The sequence below is a fragment of the Balaenoptera musculus genome, chromosome 15 (genome assembly GCF_009873245.2).
Source record: "Balaenoptera musculus isolate JJ_BM4_2016_0621 chromosome 15, mBalMus1.pri.v3, whole genome shotgun sequence".
NCBI lineage: Eukaryota > Metazoa > Chordata > Mammalia > Artiodactyla > Balaenopteridae > Balaenoptera > Balaenoptera musculus.
Genome location: NC_045799.1, coordinates 51,826,519 through 51,844,823, shown reverse-complemented (window position 1 = coordinate 51,844,823; position 18,305 = coordinate 51,826,519). Strand labels below are relative to the sequence as shown.

Here is an 18,305-nt window from a genome sequence, read left to right as displayed (position 1 = left end):
CGCCCCTCACACGTTTTGAGTTTTGTTTTGTTTTGTTTCAAAAATGGGAGTATATGCTGCTGACGTGCCCCCTCTGTGTGCGTGACACATATTTTAGAGATGTTCAGTATAAAAAACATATAGAGAAAAAACAAAACATGTAGCATGTCAAAGACATACACAGCCATACATTATGAAGTGGTGAAAACAGATTTTATTCGGTAACTACGGACAGCAGAGCAAAGAGCTGCGCTCCATCCGATGTGCTGCAGAGGTGACTGGGTGTTTCAAAGGGAGAATGGGGGCGGGGGGGGGGTAGTGAAAAGTCACAAAGAGCCAGTCAGTGAAGCTGCAATTAGGCCAGGTGTGTCTGCTACCTGGCAGGTGTGGGAGGCAGGAGGAGTCTATCCTCCCACAGAGAAGGGAGACAGAGGCCCTGTCCCTCCTGATGAGTACATTTCAAGGGAATGGCTCTCAGGTCAGTGACAGATGCTTCTGGGTTGTAAGAGACACATATTCACAATTATAAGCCCTTTTTAGTAAGTGCTCTAAGAAAGGGAGGCTAGGGGCCCATCATCAGGCATTAGCTAGAACGAACAGTAAATTTTCCTGGCAGCTTTGAGCTTTCTCAGGCAGGCATTTTAATGGGGGGCTGGGGTCATCATGGCCTTATGCTGCTAGAAGCTATGCTAGAGTTTGGTCAAGTCTTAGGGCAGGTTTGGACGGATGGTTATGTGTCAAGAGTTCTACTGTTCTCAAGCGGTGCCTTGCTGTTTTTCAACTGCGGCATATTCTGTTGTATGGCTACATCACAGTCTCTAACCAGGAGCCTACTCATCACCCAATTCTTGATGCCCTTGCCTTGCAGCAACTGGAACTACCCAGCAGCTCTTATTGTGGAGGCTTTGCTCCTTTCCAGGGGGTGAACAAGACTAACATCTGATCTTGCAACAGGGCAGGCCAGAGAGGCTGCCAACCCTAAACCTGGCTCCTGGATCTCAGCTGTGATGCTGGCCCAGAAGCCTGCCCATCACAGTCAGCAGAAATGGCTTTCTCCTGCCCTGGGCAAGCTCCAGGAGGAAAGGAGGCTCCTCCCTAGGCAGCAACTCCAGGTGCTTCTTACCATGATTGTCAAGGCTGGCAGCTTCAGCCTCAGCCAGGCAAGCCGTGAACACCAAGGCCAGAAGAGCCCCCAAACTTAGTAGGGTTGACTGGATATATTCCCCAAACACCCACATCCCACCTTCCAGAACATTTTCTCTACCTGGGAGCTAAAGACAGCTTACAGTACAGGCAGGGAGGGGATTCTCTGTTGAGACCAAGCTCAATAGTCACTCCACTTGGCTCTTTGGAGGTAGATAGTAGAGTAAATTAAGTTACTTTCCCTATAGAGGTTGCTGCATTTTTAGGAAACCAGGACACTATCATCATCCTAAAATACCCTTTGCTGTTGCTGCAGTCACCTCCTGCTATCTGATACCTAAAGGGTGCCCCAGTCTTGGGTAGAGTTTAAGGTACATTCACTCACGAAAGCTAAAGACACTGAAGCAGGTGGGGATGGGAGCACTTAGGAGGCATTCCGACTGGCTCAGCTCAGAGGACCCCTCCTGGAGGCCCCTCAAGGGAGCAGATGACAATGGCACTCAGGCACCCACCCTTGATGTCCTTTTCAGCCCTTCCTCCTGCTGCACTCTCTGCCCCCTACCCTCAGCTCTCAGACTCCTTCCTCTACATGGCATGTGGTCTTTCACTAGTGTCTCTTCTATTTTTTTTTTTTACTCCGTTGGGTGTGAAAAAAAATGTAGAACTTCTATTAGTTTTACTTTCTCTCCTCCTTTTAAAAATCCTATTTTTGTTAATGCTTTATAATGTGAAAAAAATCAGGGTTCCATGGAGAAACGGCTGATCCTAGGACTGGGGCAAGAAATGCACAAGATGAGTCTGCAGACAGTGGGAGGGAAAATGGTACAAGCTCTCTGGACAAGTGTGGCAGAATCTTCTGAACCTGACCATCCACATACCCTGTGACACAGCGATTCACTCCTGGGCACAAGCCCCGCAGTACGCACTTATATGGTTACCAGAGACCTACAAGAACTACTAAGCATGGCCTCAAACTGAAAACCACCCCCGTGTAGACACAGTAGAATGAACAAATAACACAATGGGGGAATACTATTCAGGGAATAAGCAACGCGTGGATGACTCCCTCACTGTGGAGTAAGGTCAGATGAGAGTTCCTATTGTGTGACTTCACTTACACGGAGTTCAAAGACAGACCAAACAAATCTGCTGTGGTTGGAAGTCAGGATAGAGATTATGGGGGAAGGGAAGTGACCAGAAGGGGGCACCAGTGTAGGCCCGAGAGTGCTAGTAGATTCTGATTTGATTGGAATGCTGGCTAAAGGGCTGTTTTTGCTTGGGGGAGATGCATCACGCTCTTCATTTTTGGTTTGCGCACGATTTCTGTACATTACACCTAAAAGTTTACTTAAAAAAAAGAAAAGGAAATGAATGAAGAGAAACCATAAGACCATTGCTACGATCCAGGCAATAGATGATGGTGACCTGGACTTGGTAGCAGCAGTGGAGGTAGAGAAACACAGATATGAAAAATATTTAGGCTATCAGACCTACAGAACTTGGAGACTGATGAGATGTGGGAATGAGTTAAAGCAAGGGGGTCCAGGATAAATCCCAGTACCTGGCTTGAGCAACTGAATGGATTGTTCTACATTTACCGAAATAGAGAATACCAGGAAAGACAAGGTCTGATGTGGAATATTCCTTCAATCCACATTTAGTGAGTGTTTACTATGTGCCGGGCACTGGGGATACAGCAATGAACAGCAGCAAAGCCAGCCTTGTGGAGCTTGTGTTTAAGTGGCTGGGTGAGGGACTTCCCTGGTGGTCCAGCAGTTAAGACTCCATGCTCCCAATGCAGGGGATCCGGGTTTGATCCCTGGTCAGGGAACTAGAACCCGTATGCATGCTGTAACGAAGATCCCACGTGCTGCAACTAAGACCCAGCGCAGCCAAATAAATAAATAAATAAATAAATTTAGAAAAGTCATACAGTGGTTCACCCTCTCTTCAGTGCTTCTCAGTCATTTCTACCTTAGCTGTGAGATCAGAGTAAACCTATCCCAGAATCCTGCCAAAGTGTGTTCTTAAGTCTTTGTTCTGTCCTGAATTCTGTACCACCTGGAATTAAACCAACTCATTAAAAAAAAAAAGAATGAAGAGGAACTGGCAAAGTGGGGGTGTGAATGAAAGCATCCATTCCAGGCCAGGGCAGGATCAGACTGGCATGTTTAGGAATTGAAAGGCAAAGGAAAAGAAGACAGAAGATGAGATCCATGGTAGGAAGGGGCTGTGGGATGAGCCCCAGGCTGAGCTGTCTGGATTTAGTTCTAAGTGCCATAGGAAGCCACAGAAGAGCTTTGAGCAGCAGAGTGAAGGGATGCAACTAAACCATCTGCCCAAGTCGCACAGCGGCAAATGGCAAAGGTGAGACTGCAGCTCGGGCTTGCAGAGCCAATGGCTGGCTCCTACCAAAGAGACAAGATGAAACACCTGGGAGATATCTAGTCTACAGACACTGAAGAAAGACCAGGACAGGTGCAATGCTCACTCCTGTTCTCATCAAAATCCCCAATGCTTCTGTACCAGGGCTGGTCCTTAGTGAGGGGTCTGGCTATGCCATAAACACTGCAATTACTCCATCAAGACTGCAACCACCCAGAGGAAAATGCTGGGGTTATGGCTGCAGGAAAAGATGTTACTAACGCAGTTAAGAGACAGGCATTTAAGCCACTGGAGGAACCAAAGGCTAATCAAGGGATCATAGTGTTTTTAATAGTAATTCTTCCCAGAGCTGGAGAAGGATTTCTCCCTTTGCCCTGAATAATTCTAAATGGAGGAATCCTAAGGAAACTGAAAATACAAGGAAATTTGTTTTTCTTTTGCAATCTCTGAAGAGATAAGAGGAAAAAAGAAGACCCCATCACTCAATATTTTCAGGTGCTTTTGCTGACCTGGATAATACTAAACTTAATTTTTTTTCATATTTAATAAATAAATGGTAAGTTGGGGTTTGTTTTTTGTTTGTTTTTTAGACAACAATTACTTCCCCCCAAAATCTAAGGTAACAACTAGAATAGTTTAAGTGTGCATTTTCAAGATAATTTTAGAAGATATTGATATATATCCTAAACAGGTAGATTTATATGAAAAGCCTTTGAAGATGCGTTTATCATTTTTACTAAATGGAGTAAAGTAACAATCCAGCAACTTCACAAGAATTTTCGTCTCTCAGTGGCTCACACTCTGGGAGAGGGGAGTGTATTGATATTTTCAAAGATAAGGACGAATTTGAAGGGACTTAAATGTTCAGCTCTTTTTTTTTTGCCTCGCCACGCGGCTTGCAGCATCCTAGTTCCCGGACCAGGGATTGAACCCGGGCCCGACATCGAAAGCGCCGAGTCCTAACCACCGGACCGCTAGGGAATTCCCTTAAGCCCTTTATTTCTGCAAGGTAATTTGAGTTAATAAACCTTGCCCCCGTGATCTGGTCCTGCCCGGTCTGTAAGCCTCAAGGGGGCAGCACTTGTCCCTTCTATTCAGCACTGGGTACCCGGGGTCAGGGACAATGCCCGGACACACTCGGGGAAGCAAATATTTCCCGAATGAATGGTGCGCGCGCGTGGTGGGCCAGGAGCGTGGGTATTAGCCAAAGCCCATACCTGGGCCGAGAGTTAGGATTGAAGGAGGCCAAAAGCTAGTGTTGATCTTGTCTCACTCCAGGCACTTGCCTTTCTGCCTGGATGCTATTTATGGGGGTTAGGTCAACTTGGTCTCTGCTTTTCTGACAGATTTCCAGGAAAGGTGTGCACCTGAGTCGAAGGCCTGGAAGACAGCGTCAACAGCAAACACCGAGCCTTCCCTCTGTGCTCCCAGCCAGCTCCCCCAGGCTCTCACCTGGACGCTCCAGGCCCGAGGCACCGAGACCACCTTACCCGAGGAGGCCACGTTCCTTCCTGCAGTTCTCCCGCATCATGTCCAGACAGGGCCCGCAGCTCCCGGTCGAGTTGCCCCCACTCCCAGGGGTCAGACACGGCCTCGTTCTCGAAGGCCGCAGCCATAGGTGCGCGCGTCAGTCCTGGAGGCGGGGCCGGGGCGGCGGGGCCCGGGGGAGGGGGCGTGATGGTCCAGCCTAGGTATAGGGGTACAGGAGACGCCTCCGCCCCACCTCCCAGGCCAGGCCCAGCGGCGGGGTTTCCTTTCCACATCCGGGGTGGGGTTTCATAGTCCCGCCCTGGGTGGGTTTCCTGGCCCACCCCAGGGAGGGGGGCTCAGTAGCCCCCGACTGCCCCCGAGGTGGAGGGAGTCCGCGCGGTGGAGTGCCAGGTGCGGGGTGCCAGCAAACCTCGGAGGGCGGTGGACTTTCTGCCCGGAGGTTCCTCATCCTTTTTGTCCGTCCTCACGTGTGCCAGACGCTAGGCTAGGCGCGGAGGATGCAGAGCTGACAAGGGAAACGGACCACTATCCGCAGGGAACTTTGGTCCAATGAGATCCACGCTAGACAATTAAAATAAAGGAACAGGAGAAGCCCAGGTGCTGTTAAGTGCAAGAGAAAAGACCCGGCCGAGGAGCCAGAGCAAGCGCAGGGTCTGGCCGTCCGTCGGGGCAGCCTCTGAGCAGGTTGGAGCCCTGAACGCTCAGCGAGGCACCGCGGACTCCCCAGAGGGAAGTGCCCATCTGGCTGGAGCCAAGGGCATGACGCAAAGAGGCCCTTTAGAGCAAAGGGAAAGGCTTGACTTTGGAGTTAGAGTTGGACTCAAGGCTGTTGGTGAGGTCACTTCCCCTACTGGGAGCCCCTGCTTGGTCATTGGTAAAGCTGGGACAAAAGCCACCTCTAAGGATTCTTGGGAGGATTTTATGTGGCAGTGTCGACCAGCGCCCTCTCTTCCCCATCCATGGTCCTGTTCCATTTTCTAATTAGCACCTGTGGTTTGCTCCTGTACCCTGGCGTGCAAGCCCCCTGAGGTCAGGGACTGTCCCTCACGTTTACCTCAGTATCCTCAGTGCCCGGCACACAGCAAGCTTTTTTTTTTTTTGGCCACACCTAGCGCCATGTGGAACTTCCCCGACCAGGGATGAACCCGCGCCCCCTGCAGTGGAAGCACAGAGTCTTAACCATTGCACCACCAGGGAAGTCCCAGCAAGCATTTGTAAATGGCAACTCTTGTCCCCCAAAAAGGTACAGGCTGACAGACCGCCAAGGGGCACAGGGCCAGTCCTGATTAGGAGGGGGGCAGCTGTTACTTGGAGGGATATTTAGACTCTCAAATACAGGCCTGGGTTGGAATCTGGATCCACTGCTTTGTCTTTATTTCTCTGGCCCCGCCCTCTCCCCACCCCACTCCCAAACTGGGAGGTTAAGGGTTAACTCTAGGAAGCCCCCCTCACCACCTGGATGGGATTGGGGAAGGGAACTTCCTGTTCCATTCTCCCGGAGTCCTTTCGCAGGTTGGCCGAGGCTGACTCTGGCCCTGGGGGCCCTCAGAGAACCCCTCAGCACCTCCACCTCTGTAGTGGGAACCCCAAGTGGTGAGTTGCAGGGAGGCCTGGGGTGCAGGCTGCCAGGACAGACTTAAGGGGTTCGTTGTAGATTGGAGAGAGAAAGGGGGCTCCAGGCCTCTGTGGTGGGATGGGGGATTAGGGTGCTGGAAGAAAGCCTTGGGTGGATGTGGTTGGTCCGTGCCCGGGAGACCAGGGCTGGGGAGTACCGGCGGACCTGTGGCAATGGGGACATTCGGGAGGGTCGCTGGACTTCCTGTGACGTGGGCTTGCTGTACCCACTGGGGAGTGGAAGGCAGGCTCCACGGTCCCCCAGGTGGACCGGACTCATCGACTCAGCCCAGCACTGGAGGGGAGCCCAGCCAACAAAGACGAGCGATCCAGGGAGAAAGGGAGAGGTCCTGGCCGAGGACCCCGGCTCTGGGTGCTCCCGTTGTCTGGGTGGGTCTGGTGGCAGCACCTCCACCCCAGGCTGGTCTAGCCTAAGGCTCTCCGCCTTTCGAGGTTCCAAATTAGCTGGTCAAATATCGGAGGATGGCTGAAGAGCTCCCCCTGCAACCCAGCCCACCCCCCACAGATGCGCATATTAACAGAGCTTTTGTCCTGGAGACTTGGGGGGAGGGAGACACTCTCCAAGGCCTTCGTCCCTTGAATTCCACCTCTTTCAAACCTTTTGGAGAGACCTCCCCTGAAGGTTCCGGCGCCCCACATGCCTAGGCCTGAGGGCTGGAAATTGGAATGCCCTTGTTTTTTCTGATTCGTGCTGTAATATTCTGGTTAAGACTAGGCAAATAGCACAGGGTGGGAGGGGAATTGGGTCCTTTTCTGTTTCTGAGCTTTCGCACCATAAAATCAGCGTTCTCCCCTTAAAGCAAATCTTGGCTCTCCCTGGTGTGACCTTGAGCAAGTCACCCATCCTCTCAGAGCTTGGTCTTTGCACCTGTCAAATGGTGAAATTATAACTTACTGCGTGGGCTGGAGTGGGATGAAGTGACCCTTCACTTCAGCGTGGGCTGAAGTGGGATGTAAGCAGAGCCCATACAGATAAGCACTCACTACATGCCAGCTGTTAATACAGGGTTCCTGATCACACGTGATTGGTTCTCTAATTATTTTGCTCATGCTACCAAAACACAATAAAACAAAAACCCATTTTCCTGAACATTTCGTAAAGACCTTTTCTGCACCAGACATTTTTGCATGCATTCCTCAATAATTACAACTGCAAGGTAGCCAGGTGGGTGGTGTGTGTGGAGTCCCAGAAGAGAGGTGCCAGTGGGTGGAAGGAGCCCCATGTGCCAAAGTGCAGGAAGGAACGGACGTTGGACAAGGCTGTGGGGGAGAGAATGGAGGTAGGGGAAAGCTGGGGAGATTCTGGAGTGGTGGGGGGAGACTGCAGACAGGCCAGAGGGAGTGGGTAGGTGGGGGAGAGGGAGGGAAGCTGGGAAGATGCTGGAGGGAGGTGGAGGGAGGCTAGGGGTGGGGGGCTGGTCAGGTGGCCAGCACGTAGGCCTGGGTCTGTGTTTTAGCATCACAACCCTCTACCCTGTGCGGGAAGTGCTAGGCCCAGACTTAAAACACACGGGTTTCCTTTGTTGTTTTACCACATCATACCCCACTCACCCCACCTGAAAAGGAGGTTAGGAGATCCCTCAGCCCTGAATGAAGGGGACTTAAACTATCCAAAGCTCTTGACCAGGCTGACTTCTCCCTGGCTCCATTGTCAAGGCTGGGCTGTCTTCTTGGGGAAATGTCTGTACCTCTGAGTCTGGGTGTCCTGGGCTGTAAAATGGGTCAGTGATAGGATGAGCTGTTAGCTGTGGTTGTTTGTATTTTTACTCAGTAATGAGAACAGTAAGGTGTTCTCATTAGGCACACCCGACGTGTACTCTCTAGCAGGTGTTGGGCACCGCTCCACTCCCTTTACGTGGTGGGAAGTGATGCAGGAGGGTTTCTTCCCATTCCTCTGCCTGCGATGTTCCTGGTGGGGGTGGGGGACAGGTTTGGGAGAAGCTCATTTGCAGTCCTGAAGCTGGAGAGCAGGGAGGGCAGGGACACGTTGGAAATTGGGTTTCCATATCCTCTATATCCGAAGAATAAACCTTCTGGGTTGTCCTGAATAACTGAACTGAGTCCCCTGTGGGTGCTGAACTTGGGTCAGCTCACCCTAGGTAGGTCTTGCCTACCCCAAAAGGAAGGAATAGTCCTATGGAACCAGTGCCCTCTGTTGGTGAGTTAGAAGCACTTTTCTTTTAATGCTAGCCAGACTCACAGGGTTGGGATGAATACGTCCCAGAGGGGTAGACCAAGGAAGAATCCAGAACTAAAAAAAAAAAAAAAAATTAGGAAAGAAAGGGAAATGACTGCCTCTCCTGCCATCACCCAGCTCCCAAGGGTGCACCCACTAGAGGCCTCTGAAGTGAGTGAGACTGCTTTGGCCTGCCTTGGAAACACATCTGTCACAGACTTCTGCAAGCAGTAAGCTTCAGTCCCATGTGGAGACCCACCCACCCATCCCAGCTCCCCGGCTCATCCCAGCCTGTCTCTAGGGATGGAACCCAGGGAGGGAAGGAGATTGGAACACCAAGTGGGAGCTCAGCCCTGCACTGGTCAGTTGGGTGGCCTTGGCCTTGACTGCTGAGAACCACCTCCAGAGCAAGAAAGTGAGGGTCAGGAAGTCTGGTCAAGGAGCGATCACATGCGTGAACTACTCCCCCCTCCTGCCAACCTTTTATCTTTAAAATTCTCAAACTTCCAGAGAAGTTGAAAGAGCAACGCAATGAATGGATGAATCCATACACCCATCTCCCAGATTCAGCAATTGCTATAATTTTGCCACATTTGCCTTGTTGATCCATAAATGTGGCTGAATCCTCATGCCCCTTCACTTCCAAACCCTTCAACATTTTCTAAGAATAAAGAAATTTCCTACATACCACAACACTGGAATCTCATCTCAGAAGTTGGTAGTCATCTCCATTATCACCCATTGCTCCACCCATATTCAGATTTCCCCAACTGACCCCAGAATAGCTTTTAGAGCCTTTTGTTTTTTGTTTTAAATCAGGATCCAATCAAGTTTCGTGCATTTGGTTATATCAGCTGTTAGTCTCCTCTAGAGCAATGTGTCCCCTATATGCACTTATTTTTCATAACAGACTCAGAAGAACCTGGGCCACTTGTTTCCCATAATGTCCTGTCTTTGGGATTTGTTTGGTAGTTTCCCCAAGGGACATTTGACTTGTTTGTTTGTTGTTGTTGTTTTTTTAATAAATTTGACATATAACCTTAAGCAAGTTTAAGATATACAGCATTTATATATTATAATATGATTGTAATGTAATGATATGTATCATATTACATAATTATATTGCAGTACAATATTATTGTCTGTATTTGTTATACTGTGCATTAGATCTCTATGGCTTATTTACTACTTGTTACAAGTTTGTACCTTTAAACACCATCACTCTTAGCCTCTCTGCCAACTTGTTTTTATTCCCTGCAATGCCTTTTAACCTGGAAGTTGGGTCTAAAGGCTGGATTGGATCGTGATGGAACATTTTTGGCAAGGACCCATCTTCGGTGGTGCCAGGTACTCCCCGTGGCACCACATCAAGAGGCAGGGAAAGCCAGACTGTCCTCTCTCACGAATGCCAACTTTGATCACTGGGGTAAAGTGAGGTGAACTTCTAAATGCTGCAGGAGGGAATGAGAATACTGAACAATCCGTTTTCTCTGCCTTTTGGTGTGTTGGTCAGGCTGAGCCACTACTCGTGACCAGTTCGAGAAACGATTCCTCTGGGGCCACATCTGTAGGCATCCCTTAACGCCCCAGGTGTGGGAGCCAAGCGGGAGAGAGACCCGAGAGTTGGAGCAACCACTGTGAGGTGTCCCCAAGGTGAAGGATGCTTGCAGAACCAGGCCCGGCTGCATGGGAGCCAGAGCAGCTCGGAGCAGTCAAACTGGAGGAGGAGGAAGCTGCCGGCCAGGAGGACCCCAGGCAGCCAGAGGCCAGGCCCCGGCCCGAGGTGGCTCACCAGCTCTTCAGGTGCTTCCAGTATCAGGAGGACATGGGGCCGAGGGCATCCCTGAGCCGCCTCCGGGAGCTCTGTAGCCACTGGCTGCGGCCGGCTCTTCACACCAAGAAGCAGATCCTGGAGCTGCTGGTGCTGGAGCAGTTCCTGAGTGTGCTGCCCCCACACCTCCTGGCCCGGCTCCAGGGCCAGCAGCTCAGGGATGGCGAAGAGGTGGTGTTGCTGTTGGAGGGTGTCCAGAGGGAGTCCAGCAATGTGGGGCCGCTGGTAAGAGGTGGGCAGCCAGGTGGGCTGGACAGCAGGTGGAAAGACAGGGACTTTATCACCCCATTAAGAAATCGCTGAGCTGGGACTTCCCTGGCGGCCCAGGGATTAAGACTCCGCGCTTCTACTGCAGGGGGTGTGGGTTCGATCCCTGGTCGGGGAACTACGGTCCTGCACGCCGCGCAGTGAGGCCAAAAAAAAAGGAAGTCACTAAACCCCACTTTCCTTCCTCTGCCGGCTCCTTCTTGACCTCCTAACTCCCTCCCTGTCTGACCCTCACCTTTCCTCAGTCCCATGGCCCTAGGGAGTTAGTAGGACTTGGTTTACCGTCCTGTCCGTCACCTAACATGGATGTGTTCTGAACAGGATTTTAGTTTTAATGCTGGCAAGAATTGTCCCCGTGCAGAGGTCACCTTGGAGGAACAGGGTGGCTCTTCCCAAGTCTCCAGCCACAGCCCCAAGAAGGAAGTGCCCTCAGAAGGGCCTCCAGCCCTGGAGCCATCGCAGGAACTCTCGCTGTCCCAGCCAGTGCCCTCCAAGCCTGCTGAGATGGGGGCCTGGAGATGTCCCCCAAGTTCAAAGCAGCCATTGAGCCCAGGTCCCAGGAGAACATTGCAGGCCACGCAAGAGAGCGGTGAGGATCTGGGGCCTAAGGAAGGTGGAGGCCTGGTGTGCGGTGGGAGCTGAGGGGCCAGGTGGGTGAGGGTGGGGAAGGAAGCGGGCAGCCTCCCTAGTTGGCAGGAATGGGGGCGAGCCCAGATGCCTGTGACCCTGACGATGGGTGCACGTCCTCGGAGCCACATGGTGGTAGGGCCCTGACGATGGGTGCACGTCCTCGGAGCCACATGGTGGTAGGACTGGCTTCTAACAGCTCTTTCTTTCTCCCCCAGTGCTGTCAGCCCCCCAGGGCCCTGAGCTGTGGCCAGAGGAGAACTCTGGAGATCAGGAGCTGGCAGCTGTGCTGGTGAGCCGGACTGGTCCCCTCACTCCAGGTCGATCTCACGCCCTGGAATGTTCTCTGCCTCTGAAGTTTTAGCAAATCCATGTTTTTCTTAATTTAAACCTTGAAAGTTCTTCATCCCCCTCAGGTCCTAGAGCCCCATTCCTCACTCACTGACAATCTCTGCCCCTCCTTTGGTCACAGGAGTCCCTAACCTTTGAAGATGTCCCAGCAAAGAAGGCTTGGCCTGTGCATCCTCTGGGTAAGAGGCCTTTTTCCCGGGTTTATGACCACTGAAGGGTTTTTCTTTGCCTGTCAGGGGTGGTCCCGACCTGACTTTTTGACCTCTTTGGCAAAAAATTGACTATTTTGATGAGGTAATATATACTGATATATATATCTATATAGATATATATTGATATGTCTGTATCTATACAGGGCTATTTTAAGGCTCATTGGGTCTAATCATCAACCCCCAAAACTTTGAGCTTTTAAAATAGGTAGTCGGGAACTCCCTGGCCATCCAGCGGTTAGGACTCTGGGCTTTCATTGCCGTGGGCTCGGGTTCAATTCCTGGTCAGGGAACTAAGATCCCGCAAGCTGTGCAGCATGGCCAATCAATCAATCAATCAATAAATAAGGTGGTCATGGCAAATACCATATGATATCATTTATATGTGGAATCTAAAATATGACACAAATCAACTGATCTATGAAACAGACTCACAGACATAGAGAACAGACTTGTGGTTGCCAAGGGGAAGGGAGTGGGAGGGAGGGATGGATTGGGAGTTCGGGATTAGCACATGCAAACTATTATATATAGACTGGATAAACAGCAAGGTCCTACTGTATAGCACAGGGAACTATATTCAATATCCTCTAATAAAACGTAATGGAAAAGAATATATCTATAACTGAATCCATTTGCTGTACAGCAGAAATTAACACAATATTATAAATAACTATACTTCAGTAAAATTAATTACAACAGCTAAAATAAAATAAAATAAAATAGGTGGTCATGGGAGGGCTTGCTAATGGGTATGGGTCTCCATTTGGAAGAATGACATAGATAGTGGTGATGGTTGCACAACATTTTGAATGGACCTAATGGACCAGAATTATACACTTTAAAACAGTAAACTGTATGTTATTTGGTTTTTACCCACCCTCTGCCCACCTACCAGCTTTGCAGGATTCTGGGATTCTTTCTGCTTCCAGGCACTGAGGTTCTGGCGATTCCCAGAAGCGCCTCCGAAAAGGTCTGACCTGTCCTGTTTTCTGCTTCTTTCCCAGGATTTGGAGGCAGAACCCCAGACGAGGCGTTTAAAGAAGAGGAACCGAAAGGGGTGTCCTGGCCCGCTGCCATCTCAGCAAAGTCTCAGGCAGAGAGTCCCAGGGTAGCGGAAGAGCCCCACACTCAGTCTCTCTGCCCTGGCCCTGAGGTGGGCGGCCCCGGTGGAGAAATGTCCCCTCCCGACAGGAGTGAAGTTCTCGAGGTCAAAGTGGCTGGGGGCGCCCCCAAGTCGGAGCCGGAGATAAAGTTCATCTGCACAGACTGCGGGGTGAGCTTCCCACAGCTGGCCCGCCTGGAGACGCACCAGCTGCGGTCTCACCCGGGCGCGCGGTCCTTCCTGTGCTTGTGCTGCGGGAAGAGCTTCGGCCGCAGCTCCATCCTCAAGCTGCACATGCGCACGCACACGGATGAGCGGCCGCACACCTGCCACCTCTGCGGCCACCGCTTCCGCCAGAGCTCGCACCTGAGCAAACACCTGCAGACGCACTCCTCCGAGCCCGCCTTCCTGTGCGCCGAGTGCGGCCAGGGCTTCCAGCGCCGGGCCCGCCTCATGCAGCACCTGCTGGCGCACGCCCAGGACCAAAAGCCCCCAGGCGCCCCGGAGACCAAGACCCCAGCGCCCCCCGAGCTGGCCATCGTCCTGTGCTCTCACTGCGGCCAAACCTTCCAGCGCCGCTCCAGCCTCAAGCGCCATCTGCGGATCCACGCCAAGGACCAGGGCCACCAATGCTCCGAGTGCTCGGGCAGCCTGCGTCCCGGGCCCGAGCTCAGGCCCTACGTGTGCGGCGACTGCGGCAAGGCTTTCCGGCGCAGCGAGCACCTCGGGGCACACCGGCGTGTGCACACAGGCGAGCGGCCCTTCTCCTGCCAGGTCTGCGGCCGCAGCTTCAGTCAGAGCTCCCAGCTGGTCTGCCACCAGCGGGTGCACACGGGCGAGAAGCCCTACAGCTGCCCGCACTGCGGGAAGCGTTTCATGCGAAGGGCCGGCCTCGCCCGCCACCTCCTGACCCACGGCGGCCCGAGGCCCCACCACTGCGCCCAGTGCGGCAAGAGCTTCAGCCAGACGCAGGACCTCGCCCGCCACCGGCGCAGCCACACGGGGGAGAAGCCCTGCCGCTGCAGCGAGTGCGGCGAGGGCTTTAGCCAGAGCGCCCACCTGGCGCGCCACCAGCGCATCCACACCGGGGAGAAGCCTCACGTCTGTGACACGTGCGGCCACCGCTTCCGCAACAGCTCCAACCTGGCCCGCCACCGCCGCAGCCACACGGGCGAGCGGCCCTACAGCTGCCAGAAGTGCGGCCGGAGCTTCCGGCGCAACGCCCACCTGCAGCGCCACCTGGCCACCCACGCTGGGGCGGGGGACGAGGGCGCGTCTGGGCAGGCCGAACCCCCCCAGGAGTGCCTGGAGTGCGGCAAGATCTTCAGCCGCAGCTGCAACCTACTGCGGCACATGCTGGTGCACACGGGGGCCAGGCCCTACTCCTGCACGCAGTGTGGCCGCAGCTTCAGCCGCAACTCCCACCTGCTACGCCACCTGAGAACCCACGCCCGGGAGACCCTGTACTAGCTTCACCTGGTTCCGCCAGGTCTGTCCCGCGTGCATCTTCCCGGTGTGCCTGGCCTCCAAGGCTGCAGTGGATGGCGCTGCCCCCACACCCCAGCCGCCTCTCTCTGGCTCCACCGACCCTGCACAGTAGTTCTTCCCGTCCCCACAGGGAACTCTTCCAGGCCTCAGGAATGTATTTTAAAATACCCAAAGTAAAACAGCCTTCTTGAAAGTGGTCCCTCTTTATGTTTTTTTTAAGTGCACCAAAATGCCACCTTTTACCCTCCCCACTGTATCACGGTGATGCATTTCTCCTTCCCCCACCCCTTCAAAAGCAGGCTGGATGGGAGAAGGTCCAGGGGGAGTTCCTCCCACCTGAAAAGGCTCAGACTCTGTGTGTGTGTGTGTGTGTGTGTGTGTGTGTGTGTGTGTGTGTGTGTGTGTGTTGGGAGTTGGGGGGAGGGTTTCTGTCACAGGCAGCTCTTGGTAAGGCCAACCAATCTCACCCCGGAATTTTTTCTCCTCTGGAGTCCACCACTAACCCTCCGTGTCCAATACAGTATCTTCCAGCCATATGTGGCTGTTTAAATTAATTAAAATGAATAAAACTTAAAATCCCAGATTCTGGATTAATACGGGAAACCTCTTCTTCTGTAACATTGGTAACTAATTCTAACTGAAAATGCTAACAGGAAAAACTAACCTGCCCACAGCCAAGTCAGATTGACAGTTGGGGACCCCTAACCATCATACTCCTCTAAACCTAAAGCTGCCTTGTAGGTTTGCCCCACCTTCTTCCTGCCCATCAGGCTGACTTGGTTTGCCTCTCCCTCTGGTGGACAGATTTTAAATCATGTGACTTCTGGTAAAAATACAGGAGAGAAAAGCTGCCCACCCCAGCTCCAGAGCACACATACACCTCCTGCTTTTGTCTGTCACTTTTCACTCAAAACATATTGTATTTTAATTACTGCCCCTCCACCAACCTGACACATGACTGCTCCTTAGCAAATGCTTGTGGAAAGGAAGTGAACTCATCAACCAAAGCTCAAGGGACTGAAGGAGAACCAGCCCCAAATCTGGGGAAAGTAGAGGTGGTTCTCAGGCACAGTTGGGAGGGAAAGCTCTGAGCCTAGGGAAGGTCCAGACTTCAGGGGTTGGGAGGAAGAGTGGGTTACAGAGAATCCCCAAAGGCAAAGCTACTCTGTGAGCACGCCTGAGGCAGGAAGTCAGGGCTGGGTGGGGTGAGGTTGGAGAGATTGGGGGGAGGGGAATTTGGCCTCAGAGATGGTGAGCATGGCTGGCCCTCAGGCCTTGCTCCCGGATATCCCAGTCTTCATTTGCAGGCCCAGGTGAGGGAGGCCACAGGCCCAGAGACCCCACTCCCCCCCCTCCTACTCTGGCCCAGGATTGGGTGCACCCTCCCTCCCCACCCTCCTTGGCTCCTGGGGCTCTGATCTTTGGAGAAAGACCAAGGAGTTGCGAGGCCCCAGCTGGAGTGGTGAAGGCCCAAAGAGGGAGATCAGGAGAAGAAAAGAGGGGTCAAAGCCCCTCCCCGGAGCTCCCTGTGCCCCAGGAGTGTGCATTTATTGAGCACCTACTATGCCTCAGGCACCGCGATAAGCAATGCACTGGCCTGAGATGGTCCAGTCCTCACCACGAGTCAGTCCTTGACCAGTGTCCCTAGTTACAGATTAGAGAGGCGGGTGGCTTGTCCTTGTTCAACCAGAACCAGGACCCCCACCTGGGTCCATCTGACCCACGAACTCTGCCTGTCACCACTGGGCCCCCAGCCTCCATCCCCACAGGCACTCCATTTGGTTCAATCAACTTCTATTAGGATTTCAGCACTACAGCGACAGGCAGGTCAGACCTGGAGAAGGAAACCCGGGTGGGGAGAGCTTGATGGGCAGGGTGGTGTCCTCCCTGAAGGACAGGAGGTGAGGGAGGTTGCAAGGATGGGTCAAGGGCGAGCAGGAGGGCAAAGGTCGCTTCAGAAGATTCTTACTGAGAAGGGGAAAATCAAATTGGCTTCTACATGAGGCCAATCTCCTCCCGGACCCTGTGGGGCTCCCTAGACCTGGATGAGGCTCTTGAAGACCTGCCCCACAGAGAAGAAGAAACGCTTCAACTCTCCCCAGATGGCCTCAACCGCACTGCGCAAGGCCTGTAGGCCAGCAGCCACCTTCTGCCGCAGGCAGGCAAGCGCAACAAAAAACTTCCGCTTCAGTTCCTGCAGCCGTTCTCAGAACTGCCTCAGCGCTCTGTCCCAAAAGCTCTTCCCCGGCTTCTGGTCCCCTGGATTATCAGTACCAGAGGGCCTCCGGATTCTACAACGGAATTCCTGCTGCACTTCACCAAGCAAGGGGGTGAATTCCTGCAGGGATGGGAGGCTGTTCAGGGACTCCCCTAGGGGGGATGCAGCCCCAGGTCCTGACCCTGGCTGAGGCCTCCAAGCCTTTGTGAGAGTCTGGGACACAGAAGCCCGCAAATGGAAACTGCCTGCTTTCCTGCCAACAGCTCCATAGACACCAGGACTTTTCCCAGAGGCTGGGCCTGGCCCCTCAATTCCCCTCGAGGCATAAACCACCATGGTGAGGTGTACCTGCCTGTTGGCGTACTGGCCTCTGAGCCCAGCACCAGGCCCACGGGGCTCATCATCGTGAATTCAGGGCAGGGCTCTGGCCACTGTGTGCTGGGCGGGGAGGCCGGTGCCAGCAAGGCTGCACCTCCTGAGCTCTCAGGGGCCATGCCTCCAACCCCCACTCAGGGGAGCTATGTGCACACATGGCAGTGCCAACAGCGAGAGAGAGCAAGGTGGAGGGGAAGCAAGGGGCTGTAACAGTGGCTCATACTCACCCGTACATTGTTGTGAACTTCAGCATCCACAGCTTCAAGCAGGTTCTCACTGAGTTGGTCCTGGGGAGAGGAAGTGTGGACGCTGCACACCTGCCCCTGCCGCTGAGGTCTGTGGTCCCCACCGTGGCCTCCCATGCGTCCAGGTGAGTCCAAAGGGAGACAGTAGCCCAGATAACCTGGCTGATCCAACCCTGGGGGCTACTCTTTGGGGGAGGGGCAAGGCCCAAACTCACCTCCAGCTTTGCTAGGACTGACTCGACCTGCTGGGAAAACAATGCTCCGTTTAAAATCCCCCCACCCTCTCTCACTTTCAGTCTCAAACCCCAAGCCCCAGCCTGTTCTCATCTGTGCCCCCCTCACCGCAAGGTGAGGGTTCAGCGCACGTGCCTGGGGACCAGGAATCTGGCATCCCTGCCCTGCCATCAATTGCCCTCTGACTTGGACACCTCCCTCAGCATCCCTGGGCCTCTGTATCCCCCACCTGTGCACTCACCTGCCACACAGGTAGGAATTTTGTCCAGTGTAAGGACTGGGTGCTGAGCTTTCACCATCATCACCATCATCAGAAACCACCCACCACACTTAAACTGGGGAGGCAAGGGGAATAGGGGCGCACTGACCCACCTGTGTGTCTGCTTGTGGTTGACTTTGGAAGTCATCACAGAAGTCGTCCACACACTCATGCTGTGAAGAGAGACAGAGTTGGGACAAAGAGGCCTGGTCCTTCTCCCTCCTGCGTCTCAGGTGGGCCAGGACATTCTCAGCTTCACCCAGCAGAAGCCAGGCCTCTTGCATCCC

General features: G+C 53.2%; 1 protein-coding gene across 1 annotated transcript; it reads left to right on the top strand.

The window, feature by feature from the left end:
• Positions 1-10,634: 10,634 nt before the first annotated feature.
• On the top strand, positions 10,635-14,669 carry ZSCAN10 (zinc finger and SCAN domain containing 10). Its single transcript, XM_036827410.1, has 5 exons — positions 10,635-10,865; positions 11,229-11,496; positions 11,762-11,826; positions 12,007-12,064; positions 13,102-14,669. Exons 1-5 carry the CDS (start codon positions 10,635-10,637, stop codon positions 14,667-14,669), a joined length of 2,190 nt encoding a protein of 729 aa, XP_036683305.1.
• Positions 14,670-18,305: the final 3,636 nt, after the last annotated feature.